At 50.2% G+C, this 12,253-nt stretch overlaps 1 protein-coding gene across 1 annotated transcript; it reads left to right on the forward strand.

Annotated features, from left to right (window-relative positions):
• The first annotated feature begins 7,732 nt into the window (after positions 1-7,732).
• NDUFB7 (NADH:ubiquinone oxidoreductase subunit B7) lies at positions 7,733-12,201 on the forward strand. The gene is made up of 3 exons (XM_065917575.1): positions 7,733-7,918; positions 11,474-11,642; positions 11,998-12,201. The coding sequence occupies exons 1-3, from the start codon at positions 7,807-7,809 to the stop codon at positions 12,128-12,130; spliced, it is 414 nt and encodes a 137-aa protein (XP_065773647.1). The 5' UTR covers positions 7,733-7,806; the 3' UTR covers positions 12,131-12,201.
• Positions 12,202-12,253: the final 52 nt, after the last annotated feature.

The raw sequence follows: 12,253 nt of genomic DNA on the forward strand, positions 1-12,253 counted from the left end.
TACAAAAATATGTGGGGTGTAACTAAAGCAGTGCTAAGGGAAAAGTAGGGAATTAAACACATGTGTAAGAAGGTGTTCCTTCTTAATCGGGAGCGTGCCCTGGCAGTCCAGTGGTTAGGATTCTAACTGCCGTGGCCAAAGTTCAACCCCTGGTCAGGGAACAAAGATCCCACAAGGTGCACGGCACAGAAAGAAGGAGAAGAAAGAAGTAGAAGGTGGTGACTGGGTCTATCTGAAAGTTGGTAAGAGAGATGTTTTTTCTTTTCTTTTTTTCCTCAAGTAACACTAATAGGAACATCTTTGTTACCTGTGTTTCTAGACATTTCTCTACATGTGTTACAGAATTATCTACATATCCATTCACTAAACTAAAACTTCACAACTGGATGAGCAAAGAACACTCAAAAAACATGGGTTTTGACTCTTTGTTTTTGTTTTAGGACACGCCATGTGGCATGTGGGATCTTAGTTCCCCCCACCAGGGATCAAACTTGTGCCTCCTGCATTGGAAGTTTGAAGTCTTAACCACTGGTCCACCAGGAAAGTCCCCCCAAATACACTTTTATACACGAGTTTTTAAATATACTTCTACAAGCAATGGCCTTCCCTGGTGGCTCAGAAGATAAAGAATCCGTCTGCAACGCAGGAGACCTGGGTTTGATCCCTGTGACAGGAAGATCCACTGGAGAAGGGAATGGCTACCCACTCCAGTATTCTTGCCTGGAAAATTCCATGGACAGAGGAGCCCGGTGGGCTACAGTCCATGGGGTCTCAAAGAGTCAGACATGACGATTGACTAACATTTTCTTTCACTTTCTTTCTCCATGCAATAAAAAATGGTCAGCACATCATTTACTGATGTAACGCCCTTCTAATCTTGCTGAACAATTAGCACTCTTATACCCTCATTTTTTACGTGTCTATAAACACCTCCTTATATGTATTACAGTATAGCACATCCATGCCTTGAAATAATATCACTTTCATTGAGTAAGCAGTTCTTAAAAGTTCTCATTACAAGAAAATAAGAAGTGTAGCTATGTGCTGTTACAGATGGATGTTAATCAGACTTTATGCAGTGATCATTTCACAGTATATACAAATATCACATCATTATGTTTATACAAAAACTAATACACTATCATATGTCAATTACATGTGCACGCTCAACCGCTAAGTCATGTTGGACTCTTTAAGACTCCATGGACTACAGCCCACCAGGCTCCTCTGTCCATGGGATTATCCCAGGCAAGAATACTGGAGTGGGTTGCCATTTCCTTCTCCTGGTGAGCTTCCCAAGCCAGGATCGAATCCCTGTCTCCTGTGTCTCCAGCAATGGCAGGCAGATTCTTCACCACTTCACCACCTGGGAAGCCCATGTCGATTATATTTCAATTTATAAAGAAGAAAAAGGGAGGAGGGGGAAGAGAAAGAGTAAGAGGAAGGGGTGAGGAGGAGGGGAAGAGAAGGTGATCAGGAAAGACCTGACAATTGAAATCCACAGAAGGAGGAGGGTGGAAGGCCCTGTAAATATTTGGAGAAAAAGCACTGGAGTCCATACAAAGGCCCTGAGGACAGCAAGCTTCTGGTGTCTTGGAGAAACTGGAAGTCTGAGATCCAATGTCTCTTTCTCAGTGAGACTTTATAAAACTCAAGTTCCAAGACTGCCCTTCTCCATACACTCCATTCATTATGTTTCTTCTTAACAGTTATCACCATCTTGTCACACATTAGGTGTTCAATAAGATGATTGTTGAATGAATGAGTGACTGTCCAGCCTACCAAGCCCTGACTAAAGTCAGGCCCCTCCAGGCTCACTGGTTCCTCCACTACCTGCCAGCCTCCTTCCACGTAGGCAACAGAATCCCAGGGTAGCTCATGGCTACAACTATTGTTGATCCCTAAGTCGTGTCTGACTCTTTGCAACCCCATGGACTGTAGCATGCCAGGCTCCTCTGTCCTCCATTGTCTCCCGGAGTTTGTTCAAACCCAAGCTCATTGAGTCAGTGATGCCATCCAACCATCTCATCCTCCATTGCCCTCTTCTCCTCCTTCCCTCAACCTTTCCCAGCATCAGAGTCTTTTCCACTGAGTCAACTCTTCAAATCAGGTAGCCACATTATTGAAGTTTCAGCTTCAGCATCAGTCCTTCCAATGAATATTCAGGGTTGATTTCCTTTAGGACTGACTGGTTGGATCTCCTTGCAGTCCAAGAGACTCTCAAAAGTCTTCTCCAGCACCACAGTTAGAAAGCATCAATTTTTCAGCGTTCAGCCTTCTTTATTGTCCAATTCTCACATCCATACATGACTACTGGAAAAACCACAGCTTTGACCACAGGGATCTTTGTCAACAAAGTGATGTCTCTGCATATAAATACGCCGCCTAGGTTTGTCAATAGCTTTTCTTCCAAGGAGCAAGTGTCTTTTAATTTTATGTTTGCAGTCACCATCCACAGTGATTTTGGAGCCCAAGAAAGTAAGATCTGTCACTGTTTCCACTTTTTCCCCATCTATTTGCCATGAAGTGATGGGGAGTGATGGGACCGGATGCTCTGACCTTATTTGGCTACAATTACAGGCACACATCTGGTCGGTCTTGGGCATCTCCGTGCCTGGCAGGAAGCGCTTTTCACGCACCCATCAAACTGAGGCGAGGTCTTCCCCAGGGACTGTCTAGGACACGCTGACTTATTTCGCCTCCTCCTCCGGAACTGAATTACCCAGAGCTTCCGATCTCCCATCCAGCGGACCGAGGCGAGGCTCAGACTCCACCCAGAATTTTCTCTCCATCCTCAGCCCCACCTGGGGCCTCTGAGGCCGACCTGCCCACAACTCTAATACAGCCCCTGCCTGGGGCCGAGTGGGCGGCGCGGGGCAGCTGGCGCAGCCTGGAAGGGAGGAAGGAGGGGCGGGGAAGCTGTGAGCTGCGATGCAGGGAACACGGGCGGGGAACCGTAAGCGCTCCTTGTCAGATGGCTGGTAGAGAAAAAATAACAGGAAGGCTGTGGGGCACGGGTGACTGAGGCCCGGCCCCTCCCTCACCCCTTAATACCGCACTCACTCTAATATGATCCCCCCCAACTCTGCGTATAGACAGACCAGGCTGAAACATTTGGGTCCTGGGCCTGCAGGACAGAATGGTCCAGAGTCACCGCCCCGCCCCCACCTCCTCCACCCCCTCACTTGGACCTCTTCATTCTCTAGTGAGATGACTGGTCGACTGGTCGTGGGAGCCCCCTCTGGGGGCCTTTCAGTCAGAGAGTGCGCGCCAAATTAAAATAATAAGAGTGATGGGACTTCCCTGGAGGTCCAGTGGTTAAGACTCGGCACTGCCAACGAGGGGCGGGAGAGGCGGGTGTCTAGCCCTGGTCCCGGAACTAAGATCCAACAAGGTGCTTAGCACAACCAAAAAAAAAATATATATATATATATATATATATGTTTTTAATAGAAAAAGTTAATAAACATTTTGATAAATAATAGTAGTGAGCGTGTTTGGGGCACATCCTAGGTGCCTGACAGGAAACGTTTCACATAGCCATCAAACTGATTCCTCCCTACCACCCTGTTCATTTATTCCTGTATTGGTTTTGACAGCTACTTACTAAGCACTTACTGTATGTCAGTTCCATTCCTGTATTTCAGGAATACAGCAGTGAACAAATCAGATAAGATTCCCTGCTCCTCAGAGCCGATATTCAAGAGAAGAGACCAACAGGAAACAAGATAAATAAATAAGTTAAATGGATCTCAGGCTAGAGGGTGCTAAGTGCTAACAAGGAAAATAAAACCATAAAGTGGGGAGGAGCTGTTTAATAGGAACCCATTTTTTCAGGTGAGTCAACTGCATATTTGAAAGGGAAGTCACTTCCCAAGGTCACACAGGGAGAGTGAGCTGGATACCTGAACTGCCTCTCTGGGTCTCCTTCCTGCTCTGGCCTCTGAATGAGCGGCTGACACCCAGAGAAAGGGAGTCAGAGGAGACACACAGAACAAGACGGCCTGGTACAGCTGTGGGGGTTGTGCACTGCACAACTCCAGGAGTGCCATTCGCGGAGACCAGAGTGTGAATGCTGCCCCCTGGAGTCAGGAAGTGCACAGGAATCACAAATCTATGCCATGTTCTGGGGACAGGTCACAGGCAGCCCTGGGAAGGAAGCTCAATCACCCACTGGACTGTCCTCTGTAGCTTGCGTTACTGTACTAGGTTTGTTTGCCTGACACACAACAAGCCAAGCCTGAAACACCAAGATTTGTAGCAGAGAAAGGGTTTACTCACAAGGCAGCCAAGCAAGGAGAAGGGGGAGCAAATCTCATACCCACCTCCCTGAAGGTGAGGGGCTCAGGATATTTATGAGAAACAGCTGAGGCTTGGGGAGCAAGGGGAAAGTGATCTGAGATTTTTTTCATATTTATTTATTTATTTGGTTGCACTTGGTCTTAGTTGAGGCCATGTGAATCCTTACTTGTGGCATGTGGGGTCTAGTTGCTTGACCAGAGATCGAATCCAGGCCCCCTGCATTGGGAGCAGAGTCTCAACCACTGGACCACCAGGGAAGTCCCTGGAGCCAAAGAATTAAATTAAATTAAATTAGTCCAAGACAATATAAAGATCCTTAATTACCTTTGCAAAGGAATGTTTTCCAAATAAGATCACATTCACAGGTTTCCAAGATTAGGGTATGGACATGCCTTTTGGGGGACCATGATTCAACCTGCTGCAGGTCGGATTTAAAGCCCCACATGGGACTGAGTGTACATGGAGACAGACACCATCCAGCCCCACTCTTATCTTCCTGTTCACCTCTGGGTCCTCAAGATCTGAGGCAACTGTTCATACAAGAAAGATGTAGTAGTAATAAGTAACACTTATCTAATGCTGTGCCAAGAACTGGGCTTCCCTCATGGCTCAATGGTAAAGAGTCTGCCAATGCAGGAGATGCAGGTTTGATCCCCGGGAGGGGAAGATCCCCTGGAGAATGAAAGGCAGCCCACTCCAGTATTCTTGCCTGGGAAATCCCATGGACAGAGGAGCCTGGCACTCTACAGTCCATGGGATTGCAGAAGAGGCGGACACAACTGAGCGACTAAACAACATGACAAGAACTGCTATAAGTACTTCATATAATTAACACATTTAATGTTGCAACATTAAAAATGATATTTCATTTTACAAAAAAGCTAAATACACTCACCCAGGCCACACAACTAGCATTCTAATCCAGGACACCTGTTCTCTTAAATAGAGGAAACCCCCTTGGCCCAAGTGGAGGGATCTGGCTTGCTTTAGAGAAGCACACATATTACAAACACAAAATAAGCTTACTGAAGAATGCATGATGCCACTGTCACCTGAGATCTTGCAAAGGAACCTGCATAGAACAACCATAACTCTAAACATGGCATCTATGGGAATTCCCTGATGGTCCAGTAGTTAAGACTCTGCTTCCACTGCGTGGGACACAGGTTCGATCCCTGGCAGGGAACTAAGACCCTGCATGCCTCAGTGTGGCAAAAAACAAAACAAACAAAAAAAACACATGGCATGTCTTGGTATCAATGTCACTCAGGCCCCAGGAGGGCCCTCCTGGGTGTGAATGTGGTTGTGCAGATGCCAATGCTGGAAAGAGGCTGCTTAGGAATGTGAGGAGGATTTGGGCACCAGACAACTTTAGGTGTTAAGTTTCCCTGGTGGTTCAGTTGGTAGAGAATCTGCCTGCAATGCAAGAGCCGTGGGTTCGATCCCCGGGTCAGGAAGATCCCCTGGAGAAGGAAATGGCAACCCACTCTAGTATTCTTGCCTGGAGAATCCCATGGACTGAGGAGCCTGGTGGGCTACAGTCCATGGGGTCGCAAGAGTCAGATATGACTTAGCAACTAAACCAACCAATCGAGTTTAGGTAAGAGAAAAGACAAATGATCGTGTATCTCCATGTCCTAAGGCTGCCATAACAAGGTACCACAAAGCAGGTGACTTAAAACAAGAAAAAGTTATAGTCTCACAGTTCTGGAGGCTGAAAGTCCAAAACAAGGTGTGAGAAGGGCCATGGTCATTCCCAAGGCTCTGGGGGAAGAACCTTCCTGGCCTACATTCCTTGGTGTTAATAGGCTTGTAGATGCATCACTCCAGCCTCTGCCTCCAGCATCACATGATGTTCTGGGTGTCTGTCTGCTTCCACATTTCACTCTTAGGGCTTCCCTGGTGGCTCAGTAGTAAAGAGTCTCCCCCCCCAACCCCCGGTCAACCCGTCAAGCAGGAGACGTGGGTTCAATCCCTGGGTCCCACATGCTGAGGAACAACTAGACCCATATGCCACAACTACTGAACCTGTGGTCTAAAGGCGGGGAGCTGCAACTATTGAAGCCAGTGCCCCCTACAGCCTGTGCTCTGAAACAAGAGAAGCCACTGCAACGAGAAGTGCACCACAACTGGAGAGTAGCTCTTACTGCAACTAGAGAAAAAGCCCACAGCAACAAAGACCCTGCACAACCATAAATAAATACATAAAATTACAATTTAAAAACATTTCCCTTTTGTAAGAAGGGCATCAGTCATTAGATTAGGACCCACCCAAGTCTGTCATGACCACATCTTAACTTGATTACATCTGCAAAACCCTGTTTTCAAGTAAGATCACATTCACAGATTCTCCGTGGTTAAAGACTTCAACATATATTTGGCGGGAGGTGGGGGATCAGACCGTGGAAGACACTTCAACCCACAGCACCTTGTCAAATGAAATCTAATCTTGCACAGCCAAGTATCATTTCCCAACACTGCCAAGCATCCAGTGAAAATTTTTTCCTTTGTGTTCCAATCCTGTGCTGAGATTCCAGAGATAGGAACAAATTAACACATCATTTGCATTTGTTACAGCTGCACATGGAGGCAGCATTTGGTCAAGAAGTACTAAGAAATATATATGTGTGTGTATATTTAAAATACTTTTAAATACACACATATAGAAGCGCTAACCTAACAGATGTGATATGTAATACCAATTCTTTACAGTGGCAAGTAGAGGAATACTAGAATCACAGCTTGCTCCATTTTTACAAAGTATTCAGTAGGATTTATTTAAAAGCTCAGTTTAATATGAACTTCCCTGATGGTGCAGTGGCTAAGTTCTGTGTTCCCAATGCAGGGGCCCTGAGTTTGTTCCCTGGTTAGGGAACTAGATCCCACAGGCTGCAACTAAGAGTTCTCATGCTGCAACTAAGAGTTCTCATGCTGCAACTAGGACCTGGCATAGCCAAATAAATAAAAATATTTTTCTAAAAAACCCTCAGTTTATAAATAGTATATTGATAAATAACTTGTATTTGTTTATTTAAATTAAAATATTTATTTTAAGTAACTTTATTTAAACCTTTTATATTCACTATATCATCAGCAACTGTGCAAGTGCTTATGAAAACTTTGAATGTGTTAGAATAAAACATTTTTTAATTATGATATAAAATATATTTTTCCTTCCTACTCTAGCTTCAGGAGACCAGTGGCACCCAGGGAGGGTGGGAGGAGACCCCAGGCTCCGGTAGTTCACCCTTCCCCAGCCCAGATGTATTTTCCGAGGCAGGAAGACTCCCTCTGGCGGTAGCCGGACTAGGGGGTACGCGCCTTGCTGTCTCCGCCCGGCCGCCAGGAGACGCCAGAGTTACCTGAAGGCCTCCGGAGTCATTCATCTCTATGATCCTTGCGGCGGCGCAAGCAACCCGGAAGCCGTAGCTGGCCTAGGGGGAATGCTTCCGGGTAGGAATTAGGTGACCCCGGCTGCCGCTGGAACCTGCGGTGACAGCAGCCATGGGGGCTCACCTGGCCCGGAGATACCTGGGCGATGCATCGGTGGAGCCCGATCCCCTGCGGATGCCCACCTTCCCGCCCGACTACGGCTTCCCCGAGCGCAAGGAACGCGGTGAGGCCCTGTGCGCAGGAGCGGCCGGCGGGAGTGGGGCACCGGTGCGGGAACCCCTGAACCTCGGAGTCCCCACTGCTGGGCTCAGGCATTGTGCGCTGTGTCTGGGTTCAGCCCTGACCTCGGCCCGGAGGAATTCCGAGGACGTTCGTGACCTTGCCAGAGTGTGGAGGCATTGCAGGCAGAGGGCACGGTTTGAACAAAAAGCCTGGGGGACAAGAGAGCGGTGATGCGATGCTAAAATGAGGCGATCGAACCTGGGCTTAGTCCTGGAGTGAGTGGGGAGCCATGGGAGAGTTTATTACGGAAGAGGTGTGCTCACTGTACCTCTGGGTAGATGTCACTGCTCTTTTTAGGTATGCCCGGGAAAACACAAGCGGGCGGGACGGGGAGGGGGGGGCTCACGCCGCACAAGCTGTCCTGCACTTTGCTTTTTTTGTGAGTTAATATCACAGACATATCGAGCGCCAATCCTGGACCAAGCCAGTTTGGGTACCGAGGATACAGCAGGCACTGACTAAAGAGAACTCACTGTCCTGTAAGGAGACCATGGAACCTGGCGGGTCTTCGTGATGGCGCCTAGGAGTATCAAGGAGGGCTTCCAGGGGGCTGTAACTGGAAGCGAGACCTGAGGGGGTTGCGAAGGAGCTGAGCCAGCCTAAGGAGAGTGGCTCTCCCCTTAGTGCTTCGTGCTTTTAAGCTGAGTAACCACGCGACCAGATTTGTTTTGTCAAAAGGTCACGTTGTTGGCTGCCTGGTGGGCGATGACTTGCAGACAGGGAGACCCCTAAGGGAACGGGGGTGGTGCAAAGAGGTTTGGATTTAGGACAACGTGTAAGGGTACACTCCTCTGGTGTCTCGACTCCTGGTAGTCCCTTCAGCCCCACCGGAACCTGTAGTCCATCAGTAGGCCACCTCCGTGTCAGTCTTTCCCACTGCTCCATGCACCCTTCTTTCCCTTAATGTTTTGCACACGCCTGGAGCCGCCGCCACCCTGCCCGCTCTCTCTGGCTTAACAAGAGTCCTTGGCTCCTGCCCCTGTGCAGCTGAACATCGTGGGAGAGAAACACTCAGCCTCCCTGACCAGTCTCCTGATTGCTCCCCACTTGTCTCCTCACGCTACACTGGTTTTCCTGTCACATTCCCTGGCCCTTTGCTCTCTCTTGCTCCCCCCTCAACCAGTGTCAGGCCATCCCTCTCAGACTCCAGCATCTCCTTTCAGCTTGTCACGTGGCATCCTCTTAAGAAAAGAGATGCAGGGACTTCTCTGACATGCCAGCAGTTAAGACTCTGCACTTCTAAGGCAGGGAACAAGGGTTCAATCCCTGGTTGGGGAACTAAGATCCCACATGCCACAAGGCACAGCCAAAAAATGTTAAGAAAACAGATGCAGCCAAAACTCTCCTGGGCTCCCTTCATCCCTGCTTCCTGCTGGACTCCACCTTCTCTCCTGTTACTCGATCTGCCCCAGCTTCAGCTAAACCTCTGCTTCAGTTGAACCCTCTGATGCCCTTCATCCCATCCTCTCACCCACCCAAGCACTGTCCCAATCAGTCTCTTCTCATTGGACATTGGCTTTCCCATCAGCATGCAAATTCACTGTTATTTCTGCTGTTTTTAAAATATTCTCCTGCTTTACCTCCCCATCCAGCTGTCTCCCCCAGCTTCACTGACAGGACTCTGGTCAGGCTTCCTCCCCACCCCCACTCTGCTGAGTTGGCAAAACCCCACTTCAGAGTCTTAGTTTTAACTCCATTACAGCAGCAGCAGACACAGCCCTTCCTGGGGGCTCCTCTTCACGTGGTTCCAAGACCCAACAACTGCCCCCCAACTCCCTGCCTTGTAAATGCCCAGTGTAAATCCACACTGCCTTCTGTCTCCACTCATTCTCACCCCTCCCTCGGGGTCTCTGCTCATCCCCTGGTTTCAAAGGGCTTTTGTGAGCCAGGGCTGGAGTTTTTGCTTTGTTTTTAATTGGAGGATAATTGCTTTACATTGTTGGTTTCTACTGTACAACGTGAATCAGCCATAAGTGTACATATGTCCAGGCTACCCAGGTGGCACTGGTGGTAAAGAACCTGCCTGCCAATGCAGGAGACATGGGTTATTCCCAATCCCTGGGAAGATCCCCTGGAAGAAGGCATGGCAACCCACTCCAGTATTCCTGCATGGAGAATCCCACGGACACAGGAGTCCATGGGGTCACAGTCAGACATGAGCGAGCATGCATGCACATGAGCAGCACGGAGCGTTGCCAAGCATCTTACATTTCGCTCTGCATGTCTGTTCAGTGTCTTCCTCCGAGAGCAGGCGTCCATTCTTGCATAACATGTTCCCCATGGGTCCCCAGCACCGAGCACACAGTAGGTGCTCCAGAAATTCTGGCTGCTGACCGATTATGCGGAAGCATCTGGTATGAGGGGCAGCACACTGACATGGAAGCCATCGCAGACTGCAGATGGACACGAGGCCTGGAGCTCAGACGAGCTGAGGGTGGGGACCCAAGCTGGGGTCTGGGTTACAGACTGGAGACCAAAGCCGCGGATTAGAATGAGCAGAGAGCTCTTAGCAGGAACCACCAGAAACCAGCGCTTCAGCTTTGGGCAGAAAATGGATGGACAGCCAGAGATGGGGGGAAACCTGGGGAGGGTATGGTGGAGATGAGGGCCGCGGGAAAAGAATGTTCGAGAAAGAAGCAAGCAAGAGGCTGAGGAAGCACGGTGCCCTGGGGTCCCGAATGGCTCTGCAAAGAGCCAGCGTGTGGGCAGGGCTGGGGTGGAGTGTGGACGCTGGTGGGTGGCAGACCCTGGGCCAGAGTGAGTCAGAAACTTGGCTGAGAAGCAGAGGGGAGAGGAGCCAGTGGAAGTGGATATCAGGTAAGCAGTGGAAACTTTGTGAGGACTTGTGGCTACTTGTGAGGACCTTCTGGGACAAGAAAGATGCCGGTGTAAGCTGAGAGTGCTTCCCTTGATGCAGGAAGGCTGGTCCTGAGCGCCCCCTGCCAGAGGGGGTGGAGCTCAGGATCACCAGCACAGCCTGCACAGACTGGGGTATGCCCCTACCGTTTCTTAGAGCCCCAAATGAGCGTCAGCTGAATGAAGGTTGATTTCATCCAGGTCAAGTTTTCCAGGTGGGTGGGGCAGCAGGACCTGAGGGTTATTAGTTCAGCTGTCCAAGAGGCGGGCACTTAAGCACTTTACATGTAGCTGCTCAGCTCACTTCAGAGCCAAGTCTATGCAGTAGGGGAAGAAGCTGAGGCTCTGAGAAGTTACAGCTCCAACAAGGGTAGAGCTGGGATTCAAGTCCCGCAGGCAGCCTGCCCGCCCCCTTCCCCCCACACACACTCATATACACACAAACACTGGGTTGGGCCCAGCAGAGGGGATTGCAGGCTCTGCTGGTAGGACTGTCTGCTGAGTGACCCTGGGGGGGCGGAGCGGCAAGAATCTCGTGTGGGTGTTGATGGCAGAAGGACTCTGCCCTTGTTGCTTTTGTGCAAATCAGAAGGATGCTGCCACCTTGGCTGAGCCTCCCCGGTTCCCCCTCCACCTGCAGAGATGGTGGCCACTCAGCAGGAGATGAATGACGCCCAGCTGGTGCTCCAGCAACGAGACTACTGTGCCCACTACCTCATCCGGTTTCTCAAGTGCAAGCGCGACAACTTCCCCAACTTCCTGGCCTGCAAGCACGAGCAGCACGACTGGGACTACTGCGAGCACCTCGAGTGAGCCCCCAGCCCACCCCACATCCCCACGCGGCGGGGCCCTGGGCCCCTGACTCCAGAGGCAGAGGACTGTGAACTCACACTGAGTTTCTAGCCAGGCCTCCCCTTAGTAGAAAGAAGAAGCCGAGGGGCTGCCGGGGGGGCGGGCCTAGAGGAGTGGCCCAGCCAGGTTCCTGGTGGGAGGCCCAGTCCTTGCTCTTGGCTCAGTGGTGTCAAGGTAGCGGGCGGACCCCAGACCTAATCCGCAGGCACACAGGTCTTCCCTACTTGGGGAGACACCCCCCACACAGGCCCATCAGCTCCCAGGCCACAGGACGGTTGTGTCCTGACACCCCTCCTTGTGCTCTGCCTGCAGCTATGTGAAGCGCATGAAGGAGTTTGAGCGGGAGCGGCGGCTGCTGCAGCGGAAGAAGAGACGGGAGCAGAGGGAGGCGGACATGGCCAAAGGCCTGGGGCCCAGCGAGGTGGCCCCCGAGGTGGCCCTGTAGCAAACCTGCCCACCACTCTGTGGACCAGTCAAGAAATAAAAGCCTCCAGGCCCCGCGGCCCAAGCTCCGCCTGCCTGTGGTGTGCTGGTCCCTGAACCAATCCCCCAAAGAAACATGGCCAAG

Source organism: Muntiacus reevesi, chromosome 1 (genome assembly GCF_963930625.1).
Source record: "Muntiacus reevesi chromosome 1, mMunRee1.1, whole genome shotgun sequence".
In the NCBI taxonomy this organism is placed as follows: Eukaryota; Metazoa; Chordata; class Mammalia; order Artiodactyla; family Cervidae; genus Muntiacus; species Muntiacus reevesi.

What these genes read in the sequence shown, in the direction of transcription:
- NDUFB7 (XM_065917575.1), top strand. Translation starts at nt 7,807, where the DNA reads ATGGGGGCTCACCTGGCCCGGAGATACCTGGGCGATGCATCGGTGGAG. An exon ending in CCCCGAGCGCAAGGAACGCG is followed by an intron (nt 7,919 to 11,473) that starts GTGAGGCCCTGT and finishes CTCCACCTGCAG; the next exon opens with AGATGGTGGCCACTCAGCAG. An exon ending in GACTACTGCGAGCACCTCGA is followed by an intron (nt 11,643 to 11,997) that starts GTGAGCCCCCAG and finishes CTCTGCCTGCAG; the next exon opens with CTATGTGAAGCGCATGAAGG.